We start from the raw sequence: 11956 nt of genomic DNA on the forward strand, positions 1-11956 counted from the left end.
ATTAAAGCAAGGTTTACTGCTCAAATATCTTAACTCATTAGCTACCAGCAGCCTTTAGGTTAATTACCCTAATAGAGTTTCAATGGATTATTTATCACTGCTATGAACTATAAAAAGGTTTTGACTTTCCTTGTCACCACTATGGTGGTGTCAAAAGGTCTTGATTGCTCTTGAATAAGGTTAGAGTATTTCTGTAACTAATACACGTTTCATTCACACTGCTGGCACCCGTTTCCATCTCTAAACACCTCCCCGTGGCACACGTCAAAGATTTAACATGTGTAAGAGGCTCTGTTGGGGTTTCTATTGAGATCTTCACATGCTTACCTGTAAGACTACACGTCCTGCTTAGAGTTTGATGGACAGTTCAATGAAATATTTAGTATGTACCAGGTACTCTTGTTTCTTGAGTGATGCGATGTGCTTTGAGGATATCTCAAGTCCAAGTCATAGAGACTCAAAAGCAGGGTTGCACGCAGGACGCTCTGCATCCAGGTGCAGTTTGCTTTAGATTGAGTTTTTGAGGCTTTGAGTTTCTTTATTAGAAGTGGAACAAGACCCAAGGCTGCAGATGTCAGACTTACCTCATTTGTGAGTGGCTTTGGATTAAAGCATCTGCTGAAAGTAAATGTAGTATTGTTGAGTTTTCGATTAAAGGTTTAAAGTAGGAATCTAATTGAATTTAAATGGAAATTATATAATATGAGTGTGGTTTGTTTCAACTCAACCAGTCCCTCCGTATTCTTGAAGACCGACTTGTGCAGTTTTTGGTAAGTACGGTTAGATGAATGTCTTGGAAATTTGATCTACATATACAGCTGGCCATGAAGAATGATGACCAATATGATGGATTCTGATGCTGATTGTGTGAAAGGATTAAAGGATTAAGCCCTTTTATAATTTGAGAGTGCTCATGCCAAGCCACAAATCTTAGTAGATCTCAGACGGCAAACCGTTTGAAAATTAAAGATAGATATACATGACTATACCAGTTAATTTAATTTCTTTTCAGCTCAACCAGACGGATCTGCACTGAGAACGAGCAAGACAAGCGGGCTTGTTGATAGGGATCTTTTTTGAATGGAATCTCTGAGCTCAAGTTGAAGATGCTTTGCGTCGTATTTTTACCCATCACTTTCCTAGTCGCTGGAGGCTCAAAACTCTGCCCTCATCAGTGGTCTTGTTACGGAGCATCTGAGCTGGTAGACTGTTGATCCCGAGGGTTCACTCACATTCCCCACAGTATTCCCCATGGCACGTGGCTCCTGGACCTCAGTGGGAATAAGCTGTCGGAGTTGAGTACCTCTTTTACTGGGATATGGGTCCTCCGGGTCCTTCTGCTTTCACAAAGCAACATGCAGGTGGTTCATTCTCAGGTGCGTTTAATTTAGAATGTCTGTATGAATTTCTTTTTCCAACTGTACTCTTAAAATAAAGGTTCTTTATTGGCATCGATGATTCAATGAAGAACCTTACAAAGTTTATGAAATCTTTCCATTGCACAAAAGGGTTTTTATGTGGAAAAAGGTGTGTCAGATTATTAAAATGTTCTTCACACTAAGAGAAATGGTTCTTCTAAAAAATAAAGGTTCTTTATTGGCAAATACATGCATAAGCTTAAGTATCCCGGTGACATTTTCATTGCACATAAGGTTCTTTATAGAGGAAAAAGGTTCTTTGCACGAAGATGAAAATGGTTCAGGGACTTTTCACTGAAAAAGGTTTTTTTCATCTCTATGAAAACCTTTTGGAAGTTATATTTTAGAGTTTAGAACAACTATTTTGGGTTTCTCAGGAGAACCTTAGTGAACGGGTCTTAAAAGAACCATTTTTTTCTTGTGTGAAGAACATTTTAATCATCTAAAGAACCTTTTTGCACTATAAAGAACCTTTTGTCCAATGGAAAGGTTCCACTGATGTTAAAGGTTGTTCATGAAACCATAGATGCAGATAAAGAATCTTTATTATATATTTTAAAACCTTTATTTTTAAGTGTATTTAAAGGGATAGTTTGCTCCAAAATGAAAATTCTGTCATTATTTAGTCTCCCTCCTGATGTTTCCAAACTCGACCTTCCTCTGTGGACCACAAAATACATTCTTTATTGTGATGTCTGAAAAACAACTGTGTTTTTTGTCCATTCAATGAAAGTGTTTAATGTTGTTTTGCACCCCTATGACTTTCACTGCGACTGCAAAAAAAAAAAAACCCTCTTTTGTGTTACACAGAAGAAAGTCAGTCATGCGGGTTTGGATCGACAGGAGTGTGTGTAAATGACTACAGAATTAAGTGAACCATCCCTTCAAATGTGATTCAAAAATGCATTCCTCTGCCTCTCTCTTTGGTCTTAAAATTTCAATTTAAAAGGATTGTTCTTTGTTTCTGTTCCAGGCTCTTTCCTCTCTGACCTTCCTGGAAAAGCTGGACCTGGCTTACAATGAGCTCCGTGTCCTTCCTCCAGATTTCTCCCAAGGATTGACCTCTCTTAAAGATCTCAAGCTTTCCCACAACGCTCTGGAGCGTCTTGAGACCCACTCCTTGGAGGACCTAGAAAACCTGGAGAGGTTAGATCTCAGTCACAAACACATTCAGTTCATTGAAGTTGGGGCATTTCGTGGACTTACATTTCTAAGGCACCTTAACCTGGCATGGAATCAATTGACGGTTCTCCGAGAAGGACTGCTGACCATGCAACAAGGTCTTGGGGTTCTTCTCTTGGGCCACAATAATATCTCCAAGATTGAAGTGGAAGCTCTGGCTCCCCTACAAACCCTCACCATACTGAACTTAGAAGCCAACCAGTTGAGAAGCCTGAAGTTCAAGACGTTCTTAAACCTTAAGACGCTCTGCACGCATCTGCAGATGTCAGAGAACCCTTGGACGTGTGACTGCGATCTGCATCGTGTTTTCAGTAAGATACTCCGCGTCAGGCATCTCCACGTGGATGATTACGTGAATATCACATGCCACTCTCCGCTCTTACTGGCTGGAGCTTCTCTGGGTTTGATGCACAGTCAGCTGTGTATCGCAGAAACGGCCACCGTCCTGATCATTACTGGAACTGTGACGGTCACTGTGGTGGCGGCCATGGTTATGGCAGAACGGAAGAGAAAGAAGAAAAAGATGAACCTGGAAAAACAAGGCAACGATCCAATGCCTTGGGAGTCTTACAAAGGAAGAAGGGACGAAAAGTCAATAGCTGTTAGAAATACAATCTTATTTTACAATACCAGGTTTTGTGCATGTAGCACATATCCATACTCACTTCGACGTGAAATCAAAATTGATTTCCTTTTACTTCCCCAATGCATGTTCCTTGCCTAATAAATAAAAAAGTTATTCTTTGTCAAATATAATTAGAATGCTGCGGGAATGACATATTTTTGTAGGCTAAAACCTGGAAATGACCATTTCAGCACTTCCGGTTCCATCCTCCAGAAGTCAATGGGTTTTTTGAAAGGGTTTTTGGTTAAATGCCTGAAATAAGGTCTGTGGTGAACACAAGGTCAAGATATCATCACACTTCATTCTGTGACATAAAATAAGCCAGTAATACCCCCTTGGGATTTTTATCAGGTTTGAAAAAGGCAGTTGTTAGGAAGTGTCTAAATGAGACTACAGAAGTTGAGGACATTTTTTATAATCGCTCTCTTTCAAACTATTATAACTCGAATTTTCCCTAAGACTGAAAGAGTCTTTAGTGGGAAGCTTAATGGTGGTGATGTTGGAGTCATGTGACTGTGGTGTAGCCTAACTTAAGCGTTTTACTTCTGACGATTGTATTTAGGCTTCAAAATTCATAAAAGTGAAGCCTATTGTGATGAACAAAACATGTAAGAATCATAAACTTGTTTTGGTCACAGTTTATTTTCTGCAATAATACAAAAGTCAATGGGAAAAAAAATGCCTTTTTGTTGAGGGAAGCAAACAAAAATACGCCATCACTGCAGATCTCTATAATTCATATCCATACTGAATTAATAGGATTGATTATATTTCACCTTGCTCTGAGAAAGGTCACATTACTTGTTTGTGAACGCTGTTTCACATTGACTCCGTCATCACGGACTTTTCCAGTCTTTGCATTTTTTTGTACATGATTGTTTTTATCCCATACAAAATGCATTATTAGTAGCATATACAGTACAATAGTTTGATTGGAAATATGCAAATTTTTGGCTTAATTTGAGAATATCTCGCTAAATGTGGAAAATGCTGCTAAAGGAAATTCGAGTCGAGTTTGTGTTTCAGAATTCAAGATGGTCTCAAGCAGAATGACATGGAAAAACAAGAGAAGGAACTAAATACCCGGAGCACCAGCCTGATCTTTTGAGGACAGCCTGTCATTTTATTCAATGTTACTTTAAATACACATAAAGGGATTCTAGTTAATAATGTATTATTGTGTCCTTTGTGCTGGACCATTTTTGTTTGATCAACATTTTCTTGTTGACCAGATTATTAGCTGAATCTTTCAGAGAACTTACATTTGAAACTTTGATTTTCAGTTTCAGTTTGTACACTTTGAGGGTTCATATTTTATCAAAAATCTATGTGGATAAAATAACACTTGAAGGATGATGTAATTTTATAATACTGTGAATTCTTGAGTTGCTGTTGTAATATTTACTCCAAAAATGTATCTCTCTCTCTCTCTCTCTCTATATATATATATATATATATATATTATACACTCACCTAAAGGATTATTAGGAACACCTGTTCAATTTCTCATTAATGCAATTATCTAATCAACCAATAACATGGCAGTTGCTTCAATGCATTTAGGGGTGTGGTCCTGGTCAAGCAATTTTGAGAGTGGCATGGTTGTTGGTGCCAGACGGGCCGATCTGAGTATTTCACAATCTGCTCAGTTACTGGGATTTTCACACACAACCATTTCTAGGGTTTACAAAGAAAGGTGTGAAAAGGGAAAAACATCCAGTATGCAGCAGTCCTGTGGGCGAAAATGCCTCGTTGATGCTAGAAGTCAGAGGAGAATGGGCCGACTGATTCAAGCTGATAGAAGAGCAACTTTGACTGAAATATAACCACTCGTTACAACCGAGGTATGCAGCAAAACATTTGTGAAGCCACAACACGCACAACCTTGAGGTTGATGGGCTACAACAGCAGAAGACCCCACCGGGTACCACTAATCTCCACTACAAATAGGGAAAAGAGGCTACAATTTGCAAGAGCTCACCAAAAGTGTACAGTTGAAGACTAGAAAATGTTGCCTGGTCTGATGAGTCTCGATTTCTGTGGAGACATTCAGATGGTAGAGTCAGAATTTGGCGTAAACAGAATGAGAACATGGATCCATCATGTCTTGTTACCACTGTGCAGGCTGGTGGTGGTGTAATGGTGTGGGGAATGTTCTCTTGGCACAGTTTAGGGCCCTTAGTGCCAATTGGGCATCGTCTAAATGCCAGGGCCTACCAGAGCATTGTTTCTGACCATGTCCATCCCTTTATGGCCACCATGTACCCATCCTCTGATGGCTACTTCCAGCAGGATAATGCACCATGACACAAAGCTCGAATCATTTCAAAATGGTTTCTTGAACATGACAATGAGTTCACTGTACTAAAATGGCCCCCACAGTCACCAGATCTCCACCCAAAAGAGCATATTTGGGATGTGGTGGAACGGGAGCTTCGTGCCCTGGATGTGCATCCCACAAATCTCCATCAACTGCAAGATGCTATCCTATCAATATGGGCCAACATTTCTAAAGAATGCTTTCAGCACCTTGTTGAATCAATGCCACGTAGAATTAAGGCAGTTCTGAAGGCGAAAGGGGGTCAAACACAGTATTAGTATGGTGTTCCTAATAATCCTTTAGGTGAGTGTATGTGTGTGTAACACACCATACAATAATCAAACGATTTGCAGGTTTCGTACAAAACAATGTTTTTTTTATATTGACATTGCGATTTTATAGATGTTGTACAAGGAATGCAAACTAAATACAAGCAGCAAAAAATATATATAGTGGCATTTTAAATGTCTGTAACATGGAAAAAATTCCACATTACTATACCGCCCGCTTAAGAACATCAAAACTAACAATAATGTTTCCTTAATTCATCATTCAGCTTTAATTGAATTTAAGACTTCTAGTCGTTCTTAAACTTTAAATAAAGCATTAAAAAGGAAACAAATGCAATGTAAACCGTCTTTTGAAGACTTTGTGCTTGCGATCGGAGACTCCAGAGCAAGCTGGGAATTGTATCCTCTGCACCTTTGAGCGTTCACAGTTTCTGAGCATTATTTTCTTTAACTCGCATGATCCCGAGACACATGCTCGATCTCTTCTGTTTGTCCTAAGCACAGCCTGTACAGAGAAGTTGTCATATATCCCTACATCTTTAGTTGTCTGTGGCTAGAATAAGCACTGCTCCGAAGATGCCGATGTTCTGCCCGATGAGCTTCATCTGGTTCCAGAACTCCACGTGACAGCTACGGTGCCAATAACCGATGTTGCCATCGATGAAAAGCACAACCAACGGTAACAGAACAGCCAGGATCTGGGAGGCTTCTCGCACGTAGCAGCCCGAGAGATAAGCGAGCGCAAGCACACCGAACATAACCACCAGAAGCTGGACGGTGATCTCTCCACCAGGAATATGGTCAAGGTAAGCCTGTCGATCTTCCTTACTGTGCTGTAGAGAGTAGACCTGGAGGAGGAAGAAGAATATCAGGAATTTTAACCAGTATCACCATCGATACATCAATTTCCAACGCCTTTAAATCATCAACATTACTGAAAAAACCTGTTGTACACAAGACAAGCCTTCTGACACCTAAATGAGTTTATACCTTTTTTTTTTTAGCAAGTAAAAGGCCTTACGTAAGAATAACTTATATTGTGTTAGTTATATTTCAAGATGAACATTTACTGGGCTGAAACAACATCATCTCACTAAGACGTTATTGGCAGATTTAGAGTGACGACTGATATTTATATGCATTTTATATTAGTCTGTTGTACAGTTATAAAGATCTCATTGATTTACATGACGAACTGTCAGGATTTCATCTTACATTTTAGCAATATAAATAATATCTGCACCAAATTGCGAATTTTTTCTCAGTTGAAACTACTGAATGAAGTTTGTTTGAGCTTCACATTCTCACTATAGCATACTATATGAGCCATAAAAACCTGCTGTATCAAATATGATATAAAACAAAACGTGTATAAAGACATTTTAAAATATATTTTGTCTAAAGCTTAAGTTATTCCATTTAGAAAAAAATATTTTTCTGACTATTAAAGGTCAGGCTTCACAGGGTTAAGGATATTAATGATCAAATGAGATCATTCAGCACAATGTTATATGTTCAGTCATTAAGTATGCATATTTGGTTTAATTAAATATGCTTAACTTGGTTTACATTTCAGTAGAGCTTAACTGAAGTTTGTAAAACCTTATCAGTGAATAATGCATAATATTCTCAGTGAAATCTATACATGATGTAATAAAGTTATTTATATCTTGTAACATATTTACATCTGATAACAACATTTACTGTGATTTTTCCAGGTCTGCAAAACACTATTTTAAAATCCCCAGGTTTTCAATATGGCAAGCATAACAGCATGCAAAAAAGTATGGCACAGTCTGATCCGTGTCTGTGAGGCCAGTACACAAACTCACCATGCAGATCAAGTAAATCCCCATGAAGACCTGTCCAGTGGACTGAAGCGAGCGTGTGCGAGGTTTCTGTCTGTAAACCTCTCCTGCTCCACTGGCCAGCACCAGAAACCCTCCTATGATGGCCAACGCTCTGGAGTACATCCTCACCTGTGGAGGTTAGCAGTGAAACCAATGTGAGGCTGCTCTCACCTTTATATCCATTCATCTCTATTGTCCATATATACTCTTAACAGCATTTAAAGGGTTAGTTCACCCAAAAATGAAAATTATGTCATTAATGACTCCCCCTCATGTCGTTCCAAGCCCGTAAGACCTCCGTTCATCTTCAGAACACAGTTTAAGTCATGGCCTAAGTGCAGTCATGGCCTAATGGTAACAGGTAACCTGTAACAGGTAAACAGGTAAATGGTAACAGAGTTGGACTGGTGACCCAAAGGTTGCTGGTTTGAGTCCAGTACCGGCAGGAATATGACATGTGTCCTTGAGCAAGGCACCTAACTCCCAATCGCTCCCCGGGCGCCACTCAAGGCTGCCCGCTGCTCCGGGTGTGTGTATCCACGTTTGCAGTGTGTGTGTGTTCACTACTCACTACTCTGCTCCTAATGTGTGTGCACTTACTTGGATGGGTTAAATGCAGAGGTCAAATTCCAAGTATGGGTTACCATACTTGGCCATCACGTGTCACTGTCACTTTCACTTTCACTTAAGATATTTTAGATTCAGTCTGAGAGCTTTTTGTCCCTCCATTGAAAATCTATGTATGGTATACTGTCCTTGTCCAGAAAGGCAATAAAGACATCATCAAAGTAGTCCATGTGACCTCAGGGGCTTGGTTAGAATTTTTTGAAGCATCGAAAATACATTTTGTTCCAAAAATAACAAAAAGCGACGACTTTATTCAGCATTGTATTCTCTTCCGGTTCTGTTGTCAATCCGCGTTCACGAGTCCGCTGACGTAATACGAGCTGACGTGTTATCTGGTGCGCCCGAGCTTCGTTTACAGTCTGAGGGAGATGCACGCTGTAAACAAAACAATCTTTGCAAACATGCCTAAGGATTTCGACACAGGGGAAGACTTGCATTTTTTTTTAACCAGACATATTTATTTGAACCCGAATACACGGACGCACCAGATAACATGTCAGCTGCGTCTTACGTCAGCAGCGTCACTGGCCTCCTGAACGCGGATTGACAACAGAACCGGAAGAGAATACAATGCTGAATAAAGTCATCGTTTTTGTTATTTTTGGAACAAAATGTTTTCGATGCTTCAAAAAATTCTAACTAACCCACTGAGGTCACATGGACTACTTTGATGATGTCTTTATTGCCTTTCTGGACAAGGACAGTATATCGTACATAGATTTTCAATGGAGGGACAGAAAACTCTCGGACTGAATCTAAAATATCTTAAACTGTGTTCCGAAGATGAACGGAGGTCTTACGGGCTTGGAACGACATGAGGGGGAGTCATTAATGACATAATTTTCATTTTTGGGTGAACTAACCCTTTAATAACAAGCAATGGATAAATGATTGACATTCCAACAAAACCTTCCTTTGACTGCTGTATTGTGTTCAAACAGAGATATTACTGCAGTTATATAACACTATATTGCAGATGGTTAATCCCTTGGGTGGTTGTGATATAAAAATGGATTTGCATGTGCAGTCAGAGACAAAGTAAATGGGAAGATCCACAAAAGTAGAACAAAAGTGTCATTTTTAAAAATTCATAGGTTTGTTTTCATGTTAGCATCAATGGTGTGAGTTTCAGAGTTCAGCTGGGAAGGTGTATTTTTGTAGGCTAAAACTCTGAAACATTTTAGCATTTCCAGTTCCATCATTTTACTTTACAACATAAAATACATCAGTAATACCCCACTAGTGATTATTTATACTTGTCTTGAGAAAGGCTGTTGGCTAAATGGGACTATAAACAGAGCTTGTCGGACATTAAACATCATCACAGTGAACATGTGAACTCATCTACTCACTAGACGCTTTCACAGCCTCGTTGCACTCTTTCAAACTAACTCAAACTTTCAGGGAAAATGTTTTTAAACAAAGACTGAAAGAGATGTGGGAAGCCTAATGTGGCGACATTGAAGTCGTGTGACTGGTGTTGTAGTTTGTTTATAGCCTACGTTTAGCTTTTTACTGCTAGCGTATTTGTATACTGTAGTTGTATTTAAGCCTCAAAATGCATGAAAGCTGTGTTCATTTGTGATGATCATGAGGAACATAACATAAAAATCATAAATTTTGTTGGGTAACAGCTTATTTTCTGCAATAATCCAAAAGCTGATGGAAACATTTCTACTGGGGTTTTGTTGAGTTAAATGACTTAAAGGGATTGTTCACACAAAAATGAAAATTGTCAATATTTACTCACACATGTCGTTCCAAACCCGCAAGAATTCCGTTCATATTCAGAACACAAATGAAGATATTTTTGATGAAACCTGAGAACTTTTTGTCCTTCCATTCACAGCTACGCAACTACCACTTTTAAGCCCCAGAAAGGTTTTTATGAAGCAACAGTAGTGCTTTGTGTGCGCAAAAATACATATATAAAAAATATTAATCTCCAACGCAACTTTATGAGAGCACCACGACGCATGCGAGTTGTGTTGATGTGAGAGCAGGCATTGTTGTAGGTGATTGATATTTTGTAAATAAAATGGTGTTTTTTGGGTTACTGAGGTTAAACCACTGGAGTCGCATGGATTACTTTAATGATGTCTTTACTATCATTCTGGGGGTTAAAAGTGGTAGTTGCGTAGCTGTCAATGGAGGGACAGAAAGCACTCGGATTTCCTTAAAAAGATCTTCATTTATGTTCTGAAGATGAATGAAAACTCGAACGTGCTTGGAACGACATGAGGGTGAGTAATTAATGACAGAATTTTAATTTTTGTGTGAACTATCCCTTTAATGGTTGGCTTACAAAAACACATCATCATCATCACTGCTGCAATCAATTCTCTTTTGGTGCCACTAGAAACAGAAAAAAGTTACACAAAATGAGTCCTGCATTTACCTTCAACCAGTCTCCATAAAGGACATGTCCACCCATATAGGACACATATGTGCTGAGGACCAAGTGAACGGCAGCAGCCAGAGCGAACCATCTTCTCTTCACCCCAAAGGACATGAAGCTGGCACACAGCACCGCAGCTCCTAAGTCTATGTACAGGTAAGGCACCTGGATGTCTGGCTTCCTAAAAAAGGAAGAAAAAAGCATTTTTTTAAGAGAATGAATATAAGCCAGTAGCTACATTTAAGACTTTGCCAACTTTATGTGGTATATGGGGGGTTGGCTTTGTCAATTATTTGAATGAAACTTAAAAGCATTGCAAAACAACAGTTTAGGGATGATGATGTACAAATCCAGTTTAAGCATAAGAAATTAATCGAATATTCTTTTGTTGAATTACTGCATGTCACATGTGTTTACACTGTGTCTGTGTCTGCAAGCCTTCTTTTGAGCTTTCTTACGTACCGTTTCACATCCGCGCGCTCCGCAAACAGCATCAACATGCTGAAACTGTTCCAGAACCCGAACCGAGTCAGGATAAAGGCTCCGAACTGCGAGAAAAATCTCAGTGCTTTTTTGCGGGTTGCAGCAGCCATGGCTCAGGATGGCGGAAGTATCATCTCCTTCCTAGGGATCGTGAAGGAATCGTTCGTTTGAGTCGAATCTTTTGATTGAATCGGTAACGCTTTGTGAAAATAAGAAGTGTTGTCAGCCAATAGATGAAGCATGAAATCTAGTATTGTTAGATGTGAAACCTTTTCATGCGCATTTTTTTTTTTCGTAGACCTACATTTTCCCATAAAACTATACGTCTGATAGGCTCACGCCAGAATATAACCGAATAAGTTCAGTGTCAAAATAAATGCATAGTAGTTTTATATTTTTTAGTATTTTTATGATAGTTATTACAAAAAAATTTATATTTATACCTTATTTAAATTTCTGTAAATAGTGATTTAGGCTACTGGATACAATCTGTGTCAAAGTTAAAGGAGATTTCTGTAACCTTATTTCTAATTTGAAACCTATGGGGCCTAATAACCACACTTTCCCCAAGACAATCACTTTTTCATTCAATAAAGATACATAGCATATTAACAATTTGTCGAATTTCTCTTCTCCGATTTCCTTTTTTTTTTTTTTTTTTTTTTTATTAACTTCAATTTCAGAGAAGGGTACAAATCACAAATAAGTAATCAACATATACATAACAATATACAAAAATACAACACATAAAAAGAATACAATA

General features: G+C 38.7%; 2 protein-coding genes across 2 annotated transcripts; one reads left to right on the forward strand and one right to left on the reverse strand.

Annotated features, from left to right (window-relative positions):
- Positions 1 to 182: 182 nt before the first annotated feature.
- LOC143733131 (uncharacterized) lies at positions 183 to 4591 on the forward strand. Its single transcript, XM_077224707.1, has 3 exons — positions 183 to 770; positions 1013 to 1376; positions 2392 to 4591. Exons 2-3 carry the CDS (start codon positions 1356 to 1358, stop codon positions 3322 to 3324), a joined length of 954 nt encoding a protein of 317 aa, XP_077080822.1. The 5' UTR covers positions 183 to 770; positions 1013 to 1355; the 3' UTR covers positions 3325 to 4591.
- A 1308-nt stretch (positions 4592 to 5899) lies between these two features.
- On the reverse strand, positions 5900 to 11764 carry tmem101 (transmembrane protein 101). Its single transcript, XM_077224673.1, has 4 exons — positions 11173 to 11764; positions 10711 to 10891; positions 7668 to 7814; positions 5900 to 6683 (listed from the first exon to the last, which is right to left on the reverse strand). Exons 1-4 carry the CDS (start codon positions 11301 to 11303, stop codon positions 6375 to 6377), a joined length of 768 nt encoding a protein of 255 aa, XP_077080788.1. The 5' UTR covers positions 11304 to 11764; the 3' UTR covers positions 5900 to 6374.
- Positions 11765 to 11956: the final 192 nt, after the last annotated feature.

This window comes from Siphateles boraxobius, unplaced genomic scaffold (assembly GCF_051911475.1).
Source record: "Siphateles boraxobius isolate OS27281-9 unplaced genomic scaffold, OSU_SipBor_1 90, whole genome shotgun sequence".
NCBI lineage: Eukaryota > Metazoa > Chordata > Actinopteri > Cypriniformes > Leuciscidae > Siphateles > Siphateles boraxobius.

What these genes read in the sequence shown, in the direction of transcription:
- tmem101 (XM_077224673.1), bottom strand. Translation starts at nt 11,303, where the DNA reads ATGGCTGCTGCAACCCGCAAAAAAGCACTGAGATTTTTCTCGCAGTTC. An exon ending in GAGCGCGCGGATGTGAAACG is followed by an intron (nt 10,892 to 11,172) that starts GTACGTAAGAAA and finishes TTCCTTTTTTAG; the next exon opens with GAAGCCAGACATCCAGGTGC. An exon ending in GGATTTACTTGATCTGCATG is followed by an intron (nt 6,684 to 7,667) that starts GTGAGTTTGTGT and finishes TTCCTCCTCCAG; the next exon opens with GTCTACTCTCTACAGCACAG.
- LOC143733131 (XM_077224707.1), top strand. Translation starts at nt 1,356, where the DNA reads ATGCAGGTGGTTCATTCTCAG. An exon ending in TGCAGGTGGTTCATTCTCAG is followed by an intron (nt 1,377 to 2,391) that starts GTGCGTTTAATT and finishes TTTCTGTTCCAG; the next exon opens with GCTCTTTCCTCTCTGACCTT.